The 18666-nt window shown below is 34.2% G+C and overlaps 1 protein-coding gene across 1 annotated transcript; it reads left to right on the top strand.

Annotated features, from left to right (window-relative positions):
* Nucleotides 1–2071: 2071 nt before the first annotated feature.
* LOC128223498 (cartilage matrix protein-like) lies at nt 2072–10805 on the top strand. The gene is made up of 10 exons (XM_052932778.1): nt 2072–2383; nt 2808–2971; nt 3822–3940; nt 5714–5814; nt 6581–6678; nt 7551–7710; nt 9627–9800; nt 10104–10164; nt 10293–10384; nt 10689–10805. Exons 1-10 carry the CDS (start codon nt 2138–2140, stop codon nt 10803–10805), a joined length of 1332 nt encoding a protein of 443 aa, XP_052788738.1. The 5' UTR covers nt 2072–2137.
* The last annotated feature ends 7861 nt before the right edge of the window (nt 10806–18666 follow it).

The raw sequence follows: 18666 nt of genomic DNA, 5'->3' as shown, positions 1-18666 counted from the left end.
GGAAGTATCTTTTCTTATAATACAGTAAAGTTAGGGACAGATACAACCATAACTAAATTGGTCAAACAACATTTATAGAACTATGAACCAAAACACAATACTGACGTTTAAATGAAAAGCTTCTGTACAATGATGTCAAATGTATCACTACGCCATCAACGATGACATATTATCTATATTAAAAATATCTGCTTTTACTGGCAGTTAATTTTGCAGTTGAAACAGTTGAAATAAACATTAAAAGGAAACATGATGTTTCAACGAAGTTGCGACTGCAACAGCAGACAAAACAGCAGAAATTACAGCACAATCACAACAGGAACAACCCTGAAAGCCCCTGACAATCACTGCTCGCAGCACCATCTGATATATGATCACGCTGACGGTAAATTTAGAACAATATTTTGATGACTGTTTACTGAGACGTGCGTCTGACTTATGATCGCGATGACTGTAGACTTAGAACTGCGTCTAATTTTTGATCGCATTGACTCTAAACGTGATCAGTGTCTAACTTATGATTGCGATGACTTTAAACCAAGAACATTGACATCAACACAAAAAAAAAATTAGACTCAAGCACATTTATTGCTCTCAACATTTTCTTTAGAAATTTGAACTCAAGATTTTTATAATCGTAATTTGAATAAAGGAAATATGCATGTTATATTTTTAATCATTCTCTGTTTTTTTCTAAAACTAGTTGATATCGAGATTTCAAAATGACTTATAATAAAAAGAATGGTTAGGTGATATTGGACCAGTGTTTACATACATATTCGATGACATGATAGTTTTTCGTATACTTAATGATCAAGCATTACCTCGCGCATATACATGATAAGTTTACACAATTTCAAGTGGTGTTAAACGTTCTAAATCAGAAATCATTTCATTTGTCTTCCCTGTAGCAAACAGAAAAAAGTTGATAATCCGTTTGGTCTTAAGTGCAATTGCGATTATTTTTATGAAATACCTCGTTGACATAATGATTACATCTCGAACGCTGTGGGTTTTAGATAATCAACATACTTAGTAGATCTATTTATAGTATTTGGAACGCACTAAAAGCTCTCTTCGAAGCTGTACTGATATTTGTAATCAGGTATTACACATATGACTATTTGGTAAAGTTAAAAAAGATGAACTACTACTTGGTGGAGATAAGTGTCGAATATTACAAGGAATGTTGGTCCGATGATCGATTTAAATAAAAACAAAGTTCACAGTCGGCGAATATTGATATTAATTTTGTCATAATCGATTGTTTAATATATCATAATTGATATTGTTCCTTTTTTGCCCCCGAAGGAAGGCATAATAAAATCGCACCGTCCGTCCGTCCGTCCGTCCGCCTGTCCGGCTCAATAACTCGTGTCCGAGTTGTAACTTTCCCTTATATGGACATATTTTAAAATAACATGTGTTCAACATACCAAGGCGACGTGTCGCGTGCAAGACCCATGTCCCTACCCCTAAGGTCAAGGTCATACTTAGTGTTTATTCACAATGGAGTGCTGCATATAAGGACATAGAGCATAGATTGTCGTGTCCGGACTGTTACTTTCTCTTGTATGAACATGTTTTTAAAAAATAACTTGCCACAGGTGTTCGACATACCAAGACGACGTGTCGCGTGCAAGACCCGTATTCGTCCCTCTAAGGTGAAGGTCACACTTAGGTTCATTCACAATGAAATGCTGTGTATATGGACATAGAGTATAGGTTGTCGTGTCCGGGCTCTAACTTTCCTTTGTATTGACATATTTTAAGATAACTTGCCACAGGTGTTCGACTTATCAAGAGGACGTGTCGCGTGCAAGACATGTGTCCCTACGGACATAATAAGGACATACTAAATTCACATAACAAAACAGTTTCGAATGGATGTTTTTTTATCAAGGGTTGAAATTCGTTTATGTTTGCACATGTCAATAATAAAAAAAAACTTTTTTTTTCGGCCATTTATCAAAATACGAGTATTGATTTGAATTTTCAAACAACGACTTCATTGATAGCTTATCTTGACCAAGAACGAAAACGGATGAGGCTCTGATAATATGGATCATAATTTGGAAAAAACTGCAGTGTGCAGAATGGCCTCTGAGAGGCTAAACGTTATTTAGTGAACGCAATCATGAACATTGAAGCAATCGTAGTATTCCTAGCAGCTACATTGTTGTATGTTACAAACGCTGCCGATAAAACCCTGCAGTCTAATGCGTATGGAGCTGACGTCGTTGAAGCGGTCGTGAATGTTATCCGTGATTCCTGTCTCTTTGCCGACGATCGTCGATTTCTACGACGCCTCGCGTTCGTGGAGTCGCAGGATGGCTTGGCACCAAATACTTTCAGGTCGGGGTACTATGGAGGAATTTGGCAGGTAATATTTTGGGGTTCTTTCTTTTATGTTTTGCATTGTCCATAGTCGAAATATTTGTTCATGAATTTTTGTTTAGACTATCTGGTAGAACATATGTTTTCAACAATTATATGTTATTGTCTACTGCAATTCATTAATTTACACAATGTCGTAAAATATTCACTATATCGCTGTCGTCCTTATTTAAAATATGTGGCCAAACATAGACAACTGTCTTTTTTTCTGTTGACTGTCTGAAACTTTCAATTCAGTTTGTAAACCTATACATTATCAAGCTCTTTGAACTTTGAACCTTTTTTACTTATACTGACATTTACTTATGGAAATTCATGTCAAAGTATGATTTAGTAATTAATCCTTACACATGCGATTTATTGACACTAGTTTAAGGTTTAAATGTGTTCGAAGTAAAATCACTCTTCAGATTCACGAGAATGAGTTCCGAGCTACCCAGAACCATTCGCTATTACAATCACAGTACAACCTAATAGTTGGTCGGTTTGGAATCAACTGGAATGCAGTCAGGTGGCAGAATCTTTCGAAACCGCTATATTCGGGGATCGCCGCGGCCCTCTTCAGCATCTATCGGTCCAAAACTTAACTTGTTTCGTTCTGCAGTAAAATAATGAAAAAGTAAAACAAGTGTTTTTACATTCAGTAAAGTAATCATTTAAAATATATCTTAGTTTTCATACCATATAGGGGAGCGGTTAAATGTTTATAAAACGTTTGCACCGAAAAACGAGAAAATACTAACTCGCTAAATAATAACGACACTCGTGAAACAAAATGCATGGTCGGTAACTTGTAGTCCTTGTTACCGTCTTGCTGCCGCGTGGCATCGGGTCGGATTTTTCTACTCCGACCGGTAACATATTACATATAAGTCGTCGTTACCGTCTTGCTTCCGCGTTTTTACGCCGACCGGAAACATATAAAATATATTTTGGTAATAGGGCATAACGTTCATGGTTGCGTTGGCGCTGAAATAAGTCTATGAATTAAAATTAGGTTCAATGTCTTGTTATTAAAGGGAAGGCATGGAACAAATATTATCTAAAATATCTTATGTCGCAAGAAATCACTAAATAACTATTTATTTAATATGGTGTATTAACAAATATCTAATTACCAACATAAATGACGCTACCCGATTGGTCTACAGCGATCATGCCGTGTATAGTCCTTACACCCCTTGTATTTTTTATCCCACAAACTCGAAAAACAAAAATTTAAGTATGGATTATTATGTTTTACTTATTAAAGATACTTTGTGAGAAATAATTTTCACACTGTAAATAGCTGGGGTGTATTGTGTATAAGTTTCGTTCTAGAATGGTATGAAACAACTGTTAGTGTATATGTCGAGCAATTTTCTTACTGTGAAACGTATATTCTACATCTGAGTGTAAAATTTCCACTCATATTGATTTTATAGTGCTGCGCCATATGGGATGAGCTGGAAACTTGAGGAGCAAGGGTTATTTTGGGGTCACAACTTTCACGGCGGCAGACCGGCCAACAACTTCACCCAAATGGCTGCACAAATTGACAAGGGTAAGAGTAATACAATTATTTAAAAAAAACATATTAGTGTTACGATATAATGTTCATATTCGTAATGTACGTGGAACATAATATATGAGCAGGAAAGTCCTGGACGGCGATTCCATCGGGTCAGACCGGCCGACGATGCCAAACTCCATTCAATTTGTTATTAGGGCGAGCGTGCATGCATTTCGTGGAATATAATATATATTTGCGCTCCGATGTTATAAAACATTTTGTGTTATTAAAATTTAATTGAATTTTTAAGAATGTTTTTATTTACTCCCATTACGAAAAATGGATGGAAATATATGAACAGCAACATAGAACAATAAAATCAGCACATATATTCACAGATGAAAGGATATCTCGGAAACAAACTAAGACATACGTAATTAAAATTTTGTGATGTATCCTCGTGATTTGATAGCAGTTTGCAGCCGTCGTCGAAATGTAAATTAAAGGTTTCTTCTATAGTTTACAGGCGTGTTTGGCGATATATGTCTTATGACATTTACTAGTCTCTTCTTAGGGCTTAGTTGTTTTAAGGCCCTTTTAAGTATATACCATAGATTATCAATCACATTAATAGCTGGCAGTACCAAACAATTGATATTGTTAAATATAGAGGCAGTGTTTCCTGTTCTATGTTACAACCCTAATCAGTCCGCGGCTGTTCACTTAGATCGTGCACAACTTCTTGCAAACATTTGCAATGGTAGACATAAAAAACTCAAAAAGCTGGTTATTTCAGGTTGACTTACACGAGACTTACATAATGACACCATAGTTTCATTTGTTCTTGTACTTTGTTTTAACTATGGGTATTTGTATCAAAATGTCAAAACCTATGTTGACAACTATTTACATTGATGATATCATACTTCACGTGGTGATGTTAGTCTTCAAAAAATGACCATGGAAAGGGAGACTACGCCACTTTAAAACGACAGAAAAAGTTAAACCAATATACACCCACTGAATAGCACAGTATCAAAGCCAAAGACATAGAACACAACAACAAACAATCATAAACCAGAAACATTGAACTGTTAACAGCACAAATATACTACAGAAAATAATATGGATGTTTATCAAGGATTGTTAGGTTCCGCCTTGAAACGGTCAATATAATTTTAATTTACTGGGGGTTTAAACTAGTTTGTGTGCACAACCTTACTCATATCCCAACAATCCCGAATAAAGTATAAACGTAAATGGTACATCTTATCAAAGTATGCATTAACTTGAGGAAACTTAACAATAAACAAATAATATTGAACCAATAGGTAAACCCACCATTCCATTGTTTCAGGATGCAAGACGTACCAGCAGGCTGGCATTGAGTTGGGGTAGATAACTATTCCAGTCTGAAAGCAAACGACTTCACGCGGTCCACCAAGTTGCACAGACATAACATTATTCAACTGTTGCAGGTTGCAAGACTAACAAGTAGTTTGACTGTTTGTTTGTGATGGAAACATCTCCCGGATTGATATCGATCGACTCTACGCGCTCAATAAGGTGCCTAAATCCTTACACCATTCAAATGTTGAAGGGTACAAGACGAACATGTAGTCTCACATGTTTTTAGTGGATACTTTTTCCAGTCTGACCTCGAATGACTACAAGAATTCCATCAGGTTACACTAACCTAACATCATTCAAATGTTAAAAGGTGCAAGACGAACCTGCAGTCTCCACTGGCGTTTGTTGTTAATACTTTCTCCAGTCTGACAGCGAAATTCTTTACAACCACTTAGCATAAATCCAATGTTTCAGGGTGCAGGACGAACCAGCAACTTGACCTGGTGTTTGTGATGGATACTTCTTCCAGTCTGTCATCAAACGACTTTACGCGCGCCACCAGATTTATATCGGAGGTAAAAAATACCATTGCACACACAATACTTACATTTATGGGTAGTTGCAAAACCGTGTTGTACTTTTGTTTATCGCTATTTAATCCTGATTTTAGATTAGTTTCCAAACACAGTAAAGTTATAAATCAGCAGAGCTTTTATTATAAATATGATTTTCGTTTTATTTTCCATTGGCTGTAATGTTAAATTTTGATGCCTTGTGACCACGTATAATGTTGGTGCCATTTGAAAACATATTGCTTACTGATTACTTAAATGTAAAACAAATGACTGAAAATGCATAACAGATATAGTTATGACAGTTGTGTTCTTTATTTTAACATCGAAAGTGAAATGTACCAATTGTTTAATTAGGTCAAATAACGTATTTGCAATAAATATAACATAATCAATATTACAAATTCTTTCTCTACAGATTAAATCGTTTCGTATGATTTGATATATTGTAGAGTCACCAGGCATCGAAATGTCACATTATTTTACATCGGATACCTTAATAAAAGCAAGTATGTGTTTGCGGGCCATTATGTCTAATTACGTTTAGTACGACCTAATGCTCGAATTCGTACATTTCTGACTAGTTCGAATACCTTTATTGGTCAGCCTAGGTATAGCGTATTTGATTTTGCTGGTTTAACTTTCAATTTAGTTTGGGACACAAACTGAATGATCCGTCGATAGTTTGACCCTTTCAGTCTTGTAATATATGACGTTAAACAAATTAACTGAGTATGAAGTCCTTAAAACACAGTACGAATGTTTGCAGGTTGTGGATGGATTTGAAATTTCTCCGAACAAGACGCAGGTCGGATTGTTGACGTACTCGTCTAACGCAAGAGTAGAATTTCATATTAACCAGAATACGTAAGTGCTTGATGAAAAAGTATGATTTGAAAAAGCTATGTGTTCGAACCAATCGCCTATCGGCCTTGATATAAGTATTTATAGATGCACTCTTACTCCCAAATAAGATTTACCACAACTAATACAATTGTTTATATATACCAAAAAGGATGAATAAATGTAAATGTCAAAAACAATAATTTTTATAAAGGATACAGAGTTTAAATTGGGCAGAAAACACGATATTTTTACCTTATGAGACGCTAGAAGATCGCAGTTAATCTTTTGGCACTCACCAATCATTTAATAGTTTTGCGTTTTCAGCTATTAATCACACGGTTACAATCAATATTGTTATCAGTAATTAATATTTTCCATAAATGCATTATTTAGTGAGTAGTCAAAGGATTATCACTCAAAAAAGTATGTTTGTTATACATGTGTATGTATTGAATTTGAGTGTTACTTTAACCATTGAAAATATGGATTTCGCAATTGAACTGACATGATGTGACATCTTGGTCACGCCGTCCGTTTAAGCACTTTATATTATAAACACGATAGAAAATGTTGATATATTAACTGTAAATGGTTAATTAAGTTCTTCTTTGTGAATATACCCAAGTACTTATGCAACTTGAAAAGCTTACCGTAACAAATATGTATAAAAAAATCTCAAGATATCATTGAGTACATATTTCATTTATATAGCTACTATCTCTATATTGATAATGTGTTTACACTCGTCTACCGAGTATTCATATTTCATATTTTTAGAGATAATATTTACATAGATTAAATATTTTCGTGACTCTAGATCCTCTGGCCCAAAATAACAAAATTGTGCCTGTAAATGTTAAACAACGACTGTGGTTATTCATTTACCGTTACAGTGACAACGTGAGCCTCAACAATGCAATCAGCAATGTCACCAGCAGTGTCCCTAGCATTGTCCCGAACGTTCCCGGAAGTAGACATACCGGCCTTGCGATAGACAAGGCCATAACGGAGGTCTACAGTGCAGACAACGGTGCGCGACCAGGTGCTGTTAAAGTATGGGGTGTAAAATTGTCAAATTAAAAAAAAACATTCCGAAAATAAGTTTTAACATGTTCAAACATATGACCGAGGAAATAAATGATACTTTATTTTATTAAATAGTTATCACTTATCTCTATCAGAATGTGGATATCTATGGTTGCTATTAGCCTATGCAAATCGGGGATTTTTTCAGCAACACGCTGATAATTTTTGAATACTTTCAGGCGACGTCGAAATATCAGTGTTTATGTAGTCTATACGAGTATAAGCCTTATAAACTTATGTCGTCGGTGATGACTTGCAGCGTCATTCGGAACTCCTCGGCCATTTTTTCAAAAACAACCTCGGATGTATATGGACGGTTTACATACTTAAAAAGTGGTACGTTTAAGTCCGCTGCAAATAGATCGCGTAGTAATCTTATTTAGTAATTAAAATTTATTACTTAACTCTTGGGAATCGTAATTATGTTTGCATTAATACACTTCACTGGCAATCAATTTAAACTGAGAGCAATGAATACAACTCTTAAACACTACATTTAATTAATGCTTTTATTCAAAAAAATACGGACTACTTCAACAGATATACCGGCATACATCCGAGGTTGTTTTTGAAAAAATGGCCGAGGAGTTCCGAATGTTGCAGCGTTGTGCAACCACTAACTTAATTATTTATTGTCCAATCAAGATACCCAAAAGTTCTCGAGAGTATTTCCCCTTTCACTTTTAAAAAATAATGATATTATATATTGTGCAGTTAATAACTTGTCATCCAGTCATCTTGAAACTTTGTGATAGCGTGAACACTTTGTTCATTTTTTATTTAATTTTAATGAAGCTTGCTGACCGTGTTTGTGGTCAAAATGTCAGAGTATTTCTTATCATAAAAAAGTAGCGAGGCATTATTTGACATGAGAGGGACGCACTTGGGCAAGAGCGGTACTTAGATAGTGCGTTCTTCCGTAGTAATCATACCATATAGGCTCTAAACCTGGCGTGGGATTGTTCGGAGTCCTCTCAAAGTAATTTATGAAGTCTAAAGTGATTCATTTTCATGTAATTTATGCAAGTTCTTTTCAATATTAACATAAAACGTTCTTGGACAATATATGGTGGACTAGGGGTTTCACCAACGTTATTCTGCTTTTACACTGAAATACATTTCTTGTTTCGGAAATAACACTCCGACAATGTTCTAAATATTTGACACAGGTTTGCCCCATTTAGATGAAAATTGCAATTATATTTGACTCGACAATGTTGGTGACAAGTAGTCAATTTCAAGTAAGGGCTCAAGGAACTTTTTTGGTTGTTCATTAAACTATATGGCCAACTGGTCATAGTTGGATGATTGCTGGTAAATTCATATTCCGAAAATTCATAACCCAATAATTGCAGGTTTCACGTTTTTTATATACTATTTGTAAGAGTTTTATAAGATTTGTGCATTATTCAGTTGTGATTCGCTAAGCCATTTGTTGTGTATTACCAAAACAACATGATGATAAATTATTTGAACTCAAAGAGATGTGTAATCATGAAACCTTGGATCATTAGTCCTCGGAAGACTGCATCACCAGGAAAGAGCGTAGAAATCAAAGAAAATTACCAGGTTAAATAAGTATACCTGACAATGTCGGTTCCGTGCTGGGTATTACATTTCTGAACATAAAACACACAGCTATAGGGTAATTGTGTCGTCATCCTTTGAAATTTAGATGCGATTTGTGCGATATCCCCAAAAAACTTGTTATCGTAGGTCAAAGTTGGCAACCGTAGATCTCAAATCTGTAAATCTGCCTATTTAGCATTATCACAAAGCAGGCCAATAAGTGTTGTAGTCATAAAGGAGATATTTACTGAGCTTTCAAATTATTACATTTTTTTCAATGTATCATGTTATTGAAAGCACTACTTGCGTTTTAGGTAATGGTGGTTATAACGGATGGCAACAGCGATGACGAACTAAATACGACAGACGCTGCTAAGAAGGCTCATGCGGCCGGCGTGGTGACGTTCTCGGTGGGCGTTGGTAACAACATTGGGAAAACAGAGCTCGACAACATAGCATCAGACCCCAACTGTACTCATGCGTACACGGTTAGTATATGGTTTTTTTCTAACCTACAAGTTTATCTTCGTTGAGATGGCGCGTTGCTTAAATAAGTATCATTACAACGGTACGTTACGAGAATGCCTTTCGTAGATCCCTGTCGAGAAAAGTTCGCTGCTTCGTGGATTACGCTTTTTAGAAGCGTAAAATAGCCAAGAAAATCCCTGTTCTGCGTTGGTACTGAATAGCGTTATATATGAAGATATGCTTATACGCCTTTCTGTACTGTTTTTACTTGAAACGAATGCGCTTTTGTAACGATGATTTAATTGTCTTGTACCATATTGTAGGTAAAAGGCTACGATGAGATCAAGTTCTTAAGAGAAGAAATTCAAAAGGCAATATGTATTGGTATGTAGATATTTGTGCATTATGGTCCCACTTTACAAGCGCTTTTAAAACCACTCACTCTCTTATAGTTGGCGGATGAATCTCCGGTTACTACTTTATTTCTGATACTTTATTGTCGTATTTTTCAGCCCCCTTGTTCATCACCCAGACTAACAGCTGTCTGCAAGAAGAGTTTCCTCCTTTGGCGATGCTCACTGGACCAAACGGTACTACCATGGAGGTATGGCACTCGCATGTGTTTTCATAGAGACATATACACTTGCTAAAATAAAACTGATACAAAGACAGGTATTGATACTAATATTAATCTTACTTGATAATCTAAACACCCGGACTGACTTTAAAGCATAAATGCAATTTATTACCTGTCTGTTGTTTTGAATGCGTTTTTTTTTCAAACAAGTGACGGTTTGACATAAAATATTCAATTGTTTCAGATGATATTTGATGACGCTCATGCTATTACTTTGATAGTATTAATTATAGATTTTAAATGTTAACATATCAACCCCTACTGATTGCAGACGAACATCACAGAGAGCGGAAACCAAGATAATGGGGCAAGAGGGGGAGAAACATCTACATGTGTCTTTATAACTGCGGGGATGAGCCTCTGTGTCCTGAAACTGTTTGGCTCGTAACTACTAGAACATATTCACAGGCTGTCGTAGTGTTTTGTTTTTCTTAAATGCATATAAAATGTTTCTATCGTAAATGCAAGAGTATATATGTCTGATTATTAATACTAGTAGTACGTGCTTTTTGACTATAAGTCAAATAGTATGTTCATGCCTATGATTCTTACATACAAAAGTTATGTAGGCGCATATATATGTTTCTATGCTCTATGATTATTCTAAGTTTGTTTATCATTGCTCCTTACTAATGTTGTACAAGTGCATATGTACGTTTCTATGCTCCTTACTTATAATCGTTATTATTTTGCTTTATCATTGCTCCGTACGAATGTCATATTTAAGTACATATGGATGTTTCTATGCTCCTTACTTATGATTATTAGTATTGTGCTTTATCATTGCTTTATCATTGCTTCGAACGTAGGTCATATAAATACATATGTTTGTTTGTATATGTCTTACTTATAACTGTTTTAACTACACAATGTAATTGCTCCTTTTTTATGAAAAACATGATTTCCATTATTTTTACATACGCTTTAGGCGGAAAATATATGAGAAAAGAAAACTTTTATAAAACAATATTCACATATGTCAGGGTTAACAGTTTATATAGTTTTGGTTGTAGTGGGATCTCTAAGCGTTTATTAGGTATTTGCTAAATAAAGGAATTACCGATAAAGTATTGTATCATAATATTTCTGGACTTACTGATAAATTAAATGCAAATGAATATTTATCAAAGTTGAATTCAATAGTAAAAACCTTTGGAACAAAACAAGAACACCCCAAACGGACATATTTTCCATGATGCTTGTCAATGTTTCAAGGCAGGCTATGGGCCATGATAATTGATTTTCATTTATATGTTGTTGTTTTTTTTGTAATTATCAGGATACAGTACCTGTTCTATATTCCGACGACCGGTTATTATGACATTGAATCATAATTCTGAAACAGAATATCTGGACACGAAAATTTGATATGTTCAATTACGTAACACCATAGCCTCGCTTTAAAATAAATGGTACATTTTTGTGCAGGTCATCATTTAAAGCTAGTTGCTAAGTGGTCAAAAATGCCAAAGCGTTTTTTTTTTTCCATAGAGCTTCATTATGGTTACCGGCAGGTGTCAATTGGGCATTCTGAGAATAGCTAGAACAGTCAATCGCCATAGAATCAGTTTAGGATGGCTCGAGAATGTGAATAATAATGGGCACGGGTCAAGCTGTCGACACTAGATATTATTGGGATGGTCTGTTCAAAATCCCTGAAGGTCATAATTAGATCCTTTTTTTCATGAAAACATTGGGGTTTATAATGCTAAAAGATTGGAGTCTTTTTCACCGACACACTTGATTGTTTATTCGTATGCTCCTTCTTTGCTGCAGGTTCATATATATAGTCAAATATAGAAACAGTGTATTTCGGTCCATTTCGCCAGATGAGGAGAAGCAAACTAGCTCCATGTTTAGGGAAAAAAGGGCTAAGAACCTATGACAGTATGGTGGAAGGTAAAACAATGAATGGTTTTCTGATTTACAATCATGTGCTCTATGTGTTCACATAATCTTGGTAAAATTGTAATAATAAATGTATGGTTCCCAAGGCAATAAGACATTATAATTTTTGCAAATCAAATGGCAAATTAATAGTTCAGCTTAGTGGCTAAGTTGTTTTGTTTGATAAAGATTGAGTAAAAAGGGGATCATAGAATTTGACGAAGGTCAAAATATTTTTAAGTGAAGCGTTATCTAAGTTGACTGGTGTCTTGTTGTTGTTGTTTTTTTTCTGTGGAAAGCAGTGGTTTTGTGCAGTCTCAACATTATAGCTAACGTTTGCCTTTTCTTTGTTACAAATTAAAGGGAAACAAATAGAAAAACAAAATAAATTTGGCTGAAGAATTTATCTGTCCTTGGATTAGATCAATCCAAGTTTGAATAGCATCCTTTTAGGTCAGGAGGCGCTATTTGTGAGTGGAAATCGAGAGTTACAGACTCTTTGATTAGGATGCATGGTAGGTGGAAGACATATAAGTCTAAGGATATGTATATAAAGCAAACTGTAGAATAAATGAAAGGTTTCTTTAAACTTGGCTATTAAGATAAACAAAAACAGTACTTCAAAGTAGAATTTCATATAAAATATAAAATACGATTAAACTACATTTAAATTGTAATTAATAGTGCTATATATCAGTTTGTTTCTTCCCGGACTTGTTCACTTGGATAAATATACTGCCGCCTGACGTGCATACACCTAGGTATGTGTTGTTGTTTCAACGTTTATTAGGGTAAAAATATACTTAATTGTGGTTTGAATGAAGGTACTGAAAGAAAACATAAATATATTTAAATGAGCCTGAGTCGATGATATATGAAGCCCAACCCCAACATAGGTTATCTACAGAAATGAGATTTACGAAATAAAACGCCACTAATCACAGCTTTGCACTCAACATATTTCGAACTTTTATACAGTAACGAAATAATCAAAAAATGAAATGCTAATTTCAAGGTTGGAGTTGATCCGTTTTATGAACGTTCTAATAAGATAACTGAGTTTAAAATGCAATAATAGATACATATGTTTAATGCATATGTTAATATGTTTCCAACTTGAAATTAACCTGAATTACGTCTTGTAGTAGCGTTATTTGTTTCTTTTTTATCTTTGCCTAGCCTCGGTTCTTGTGTTTTTAATGCGGACTAGGGTTATATTTAAGCTTTGGTATCCTTCACCCATTCCCACGGTTTGAATAAGAGTCATAACATTCACATACTTGCCAGCAGATAGTCTATCGGTACCTTCGCGCTTTGAATATAGAAATGTGGTGGGGTTTTTTTTGTTAGATGTGCAAATCTTATCACTGATATTGACTTAGTAAACGTTAGATAACAATTTGTCAAATGTTAATATATGGTTACATGACTGCTGCCGAAGAGATTATTTAAATAAGTCGGAAAATGTAAATTTTTTAGTTTGTATTTCAAGTCGAAAGATTCCCTTAAAAAGAACCCCTATTTTTAAGTTTAGAATGTGCGTTTGTATCAGTCAAGTTAAACTACGGTAATCAAACATGTTCATTATTACGCTACATTTGGTAAATATACCCATGAAATTGCCTTACGTATTACAACGTTCTTCAACATTTGCTTTAAGCATCTATGTCAAAAATGAAGCACACCATAACGCAATCTGTTCTTGGATTTGGTATTTCTCGTCGGTAAAATGTTATTTTTTTATTTTATTTTTGTCCACAACTGTATTTTCTCGATGTTCCAATACATACAAGTACAAAATCGTTTTGTATAGTTTTTACATTTTTTTACAAAAGGTTCCTCTGTTTGTACTGTCCGGGGAGGTTCGTTTCTATCCTGAGCTCCGCCAACAAGCGGTGCACGTATGACAAAACAAATACTCAAAAGTAACTTCCCTGGTCTGATGTAAACGAAAAAGTGTACCTGCACACTTGGTAAGCGGTACATCCTTTCTTTGGCCGACTTTGTGGTTTCGTTTTCCTTAGCAGACATAAGAACATTGAACTTAAAATAACTGATTTCTTCCAAATGAGCATCCATCACGTTGAAACCCTTATCTTCATACTCGTTAGATTAGTTATCTATAATACAAAAGAAGACGTGACTTGTTAATATCATGTTGCCACGAAAGTGTTAAATCAAGCGGCTGAAACAAACATCTTTATTATTGACTTTAATGCAGACGAAACGAAACTCTCCCAAATTTTGGAAATCTGGAAAAGAAAACCCCTCGGCAACGCAAACAAACCATGTCATAACAAAGCGACCTGTAGAAGAGATAAGCATGCAATACCATCGCAGTTAAAATAATTTAGTTGTTTAAATAATGTCAGTCAATTGCCAACACACTACAACGTTTCATTGCTGCTTCAATATAAACGCTAAATACATTATTTAACTTTATCACGCACTGTTCATTATATATAATCAATATCAAATTGTACATGTTGTTCCCTTCAATTGAGGAGTCATAGCAATGTTGGTGTAAACATTATTTATTTTAAACAAGTCCAACATTTTACACTGTATTTTACAATGTAAACTGTGTAAGTGAAGAACTGATAAGGAAAATGAAAATTGAAAAAAAATCAGGGCTTGTACGTGTCGCCTGTGTGGAGCGTCCATCATTGTCGAAACTAATATAAAATTAATTTCAAGGTAAAAGGGGTCACTACGACCTTGACCGTTGATCTAACCTCACAATCAATAGTGGTCGTCGTTTATTCATGTTTAATAGTCCTCATAAGCCTGCAGAACGTAAGAACAAGATAGTTTTTAAGTGGTGTCTCGACTATCAGTGAGGGTGTTGTAGTTCTTTTCAATCCAAACTTTTCTTTTGGTAAAATTAAATCGTATCAAATTAAAACAGGAACAATATTGACCATTGGACTCTCAATCTAATCTAACGAGTATACCATTATTGATATATACGGGCCTAATGCAGGCGATTAAAAGTTTTTTAAACGAGAACAAGACTGTATACAATTTAATTTTGATAAGCACATATTAAAAGCTGGCGATTTCAACATTTCATTTGGGGTTAAATTAGATAAGAAGAACGGCATAATCGATGAAGTGCTTTCATAAAAGATATGAATGCAATTTTAATTTAATAAATGTAACCCGAAGTTCACATAACTAAGTTTTCCCATGGCGGTACAAAGAAAAAGGTGAAATTTAAACTATTGAATTTAATGTAGCGGATCAATGATTCCGTTGTTTCCAAAGTAACGTGATTATATTAAAACGGTACAATTTTGTTTGTACTGGGTATAAGCTTGGGAAAATCAGAATAGTCATAATTCCGGGCTTCAACTTTTGATATTTGTTGTATATAATACCTTGACAAAAACAATTTACATGCCCCTCAAACTCAAAACCAAGTATACGTTGTCGATTAGATTTCTTTTATATCGGACTCCAAAAGCAAAATCATCTAATAAATATTTGTCGTATACGCACATGTAAAAGATAATATCTGATCCTTCAAATCTGACCTAAACAAAATTATATTGTCAATGGTTCAATTCTTAGATCATAAGCAATTCATAAAAATGTGAAAATAAATCCAACATAATTTTCAAATCTAAAAGAAGAAGGGCAGAAATGAAAACAATGCATAAACTTAACATTTATAATAAGTAACAACTTAGCAAAAATATATCGGGTTTTTATAAAAAAAAATATATATTTTTTACAAAACAAAAACAACTTACTGAAACAATTCATCTACGAACAACTAAAAACACCGCTATCGTTTAGATCTGGACATTTATCGCTACTCCTAAAACAAGATAATATTTCCCTCATTCCAAAACCTGGTAACGACTCAGAACTTTTATCTAACTGGCAACCGATCACCTTATTGAATGTAGACTTCAGAATTGCCACAAAGGACATATAGTAAAGACTAAATAATATACTGCCATTAATAATAAGCCCCTTCCAAACTTGTTTCATAAAAAATAAATAAACAGGATTAAACGTTAGACTGATTAATGAATGTATATCTTACTTAAACAAACATACCAGGATTTTTTTTTAAAAATCAGACTTTGATAAGGCTTTCGATAGCTTATTTCATACTTCACATTTAAAGAGAAATGTGACCAGGCTACCCTCTCTTTCTTTATTTATTCATTATTTGTATCGATACACTTTCGAATGCTATACAGAACAAAACAGACGTTGTAGACCTGAATTATGTATACAATGTTGAGATTACACTGTTTGCTGATGGCGCGACTTCTAGAAAATTTAACCGCCCTGATTATACAATAGGTAAGTTCGTAAAGATGTATGTTTTGAATAAAACTTAACACAACAAAGTCAATAGTATTAAGAGTAAGAAAATTGCATGACTGAAATCAAACTCACTTATCAGAAAAGAATTGAATGTGGACCTCGGATCAAGCAAAAAATGTCGACTTGTATAATATTTGTTAATATTGAATAATAAAACAGAACAGAAGGAGGGAGAGAGGGAAATCAACCAATAGATGCCAACTTTATGGCAAGAGAGGTATTTTTTATTTTAATTCGATCAAACACACGAACTCTGCTTTACTTGCTTAATTATTAGTTCCATAAGAGTAAGCTTTGTTTGTAGAAGAAAAGAACCGTGTAATCGTCTCATTGTGTTTATAAAAACACAAAACGTTAGTGGCCAATTTATGACAAGGGAAGTAACTTTTCTTATTAAAGAATAACGTAATGGACAAATACAACCATAACTAAAATACTCTATTCTCTGATTTCCCCAGAAAGAAATATGAATCCAACCTAAAAAGTATCGTTGAAAATGAAATATTTGTGTACATTGATGTCAAATGAATTACTACGCCGTCATTGATGGCATTTATTTGTTTGATTGCAAATATATTTGCTTTTACTGCCAGTTTTTTTTTTTTTTTTTTTTTTTTTTTTGGGGGGGGGGGTTATTAAATAAAAGTGTATAAATGCATGTTGAATCAAGGTTTAGAAAACAAACTGACCCAAATGGAGTCTCAATCACAACTGAATTGTCCACATGTCAGGATGATATAAATAGTTCTTGATGTCTAAAAGGTATGACGTCACCATTAGGTCATATGCATTTCCGTTGTGTGGAAAATTCTCAAAAAAAAAAATTCTAATGAGTGATCGACATGTGTTCACATGCTCAATACACGAATGTAATTTTGCTGTTACTTTTATACCTTCGGTTTAATTCTCTTACTGCTGCTCAAAAGTTGACAGGTCATTTGGAAGAACTGTCATAGCGGAATGTGCATTTTTAGACTTTGTTTTTCAAGTGGAGAGTCGATTAACTGTTCCCCCTTTTGGGCTTAAAAAGTAATTAAAAGATTGACTTTGAGAATATATATGCTAATCATAGTCTGCATTCACCCGAAATGCCTTTAAATGATATCTAAAGGTGATTATTTCACATTAAGATACAGAGGAAATGATAATGGTGGTGTGTAACCTAAAAGCGCGTTATAGATTTCTATCAATTCAGTTTCAAAATAGAAAAATACATCAATTACGTATTTTTGATAATGGTTTGGGTTGTAAAATTAGCAAATATCGAGAGATTAGAAAATGACGAATACTAAAACGTGCTATTGGACCAGTGTTTACATAATGATTTGAGGGTGTCTTAAATGATTGACAAGCCGAGATAAGTTGGTCAGCATTCCCACGCGCAAAGACATGTTCCGTTTACACAATTTCAAAGATTGTTTTGTTGTTATTTTTTAACCAAAATCATTTTAAGTGTCTTCCCTGTCTGTAAAAATGATATGATGATTTATCCGTTTAGTCTTAAGTTCACTGGCGATAATATTCATGAAATACCTCGTTGACATACTGCTGGCATTTAGAGGGCTATTGGCCTGCGATAATCAGAAGATTAAACTTATCTGGTGATAGTATTTGGAACGCACTGAAAAATACCCTTCCACGTATAAACGTTTACTTCCGCTTTACATGTACTGACATATTTATTCAGGTATTGTAAATATTACATATTTGGAAAATCGATAAACCATTTGAGGGACAATAATTCGTACTATTTTACTACAATAAATGTTGTTCCGGCCCCAATTTCTCGAAACTTCTTAAGCTTAACAGGCTTAAAAAGCTGAATTCAATTAGCCAAAATACATACTTAAATTGAATCTTGATAAATGAAAAATGGTTTAATGTGCTTTTCGTAATGATAATTCCTATCCAAAGTATAAAACAACTCTTAAAGAAGTTAATATTACGCAATTTATTGTAAACCAAAAATAGTGAGCTTATCTTAAGCCTGTTATAAGGGACTTTGAAGTTTCGAGAAA

Source organism: Mya arenaria, chromosome 17 (assembly GCF_026914265.1).
Source record: "Mya arenaria isolate MELC-2E11 chromosome 17, ASM2691426v1".
In the NCBI taxonomy this organism is placed as follows: Eukaryota; Metazoa; Mollusca; class Bivalvia; order Myida; family Myidae; genus Mya; species Mya arenaria.
This window is presented reverse-complemented; position numbering and strand designations above follow the sequence as displayed.

What these genes read in the sequence shown, in the direction of transcription:
- LOC128223498 (XM_052932778.1), top strand. Translation starts at nt 2,138, where the DNA reads ATGAACATTGAAGCAATCGTAGTATTCCTAGCAGCTACATTGTTGTAT. An exon ending in ACTATGGAGGAATTTGGCAG is followed by an intron (nt 2,384 to 2,807) that starts GTAATATTTTGG and finishes ATCACTCTTCAG; the next exon opens with ATTCACGAGAATGAGTTCCG. An exon ending in CAAACGGTACTACCATGGAG is followed by an intron (nt 10,385 to 10,688) that starts GTATGGCACTCG and finishes TACTGATTGCAG; the next exon opens with ACGAACATCACAGAGAGCGG.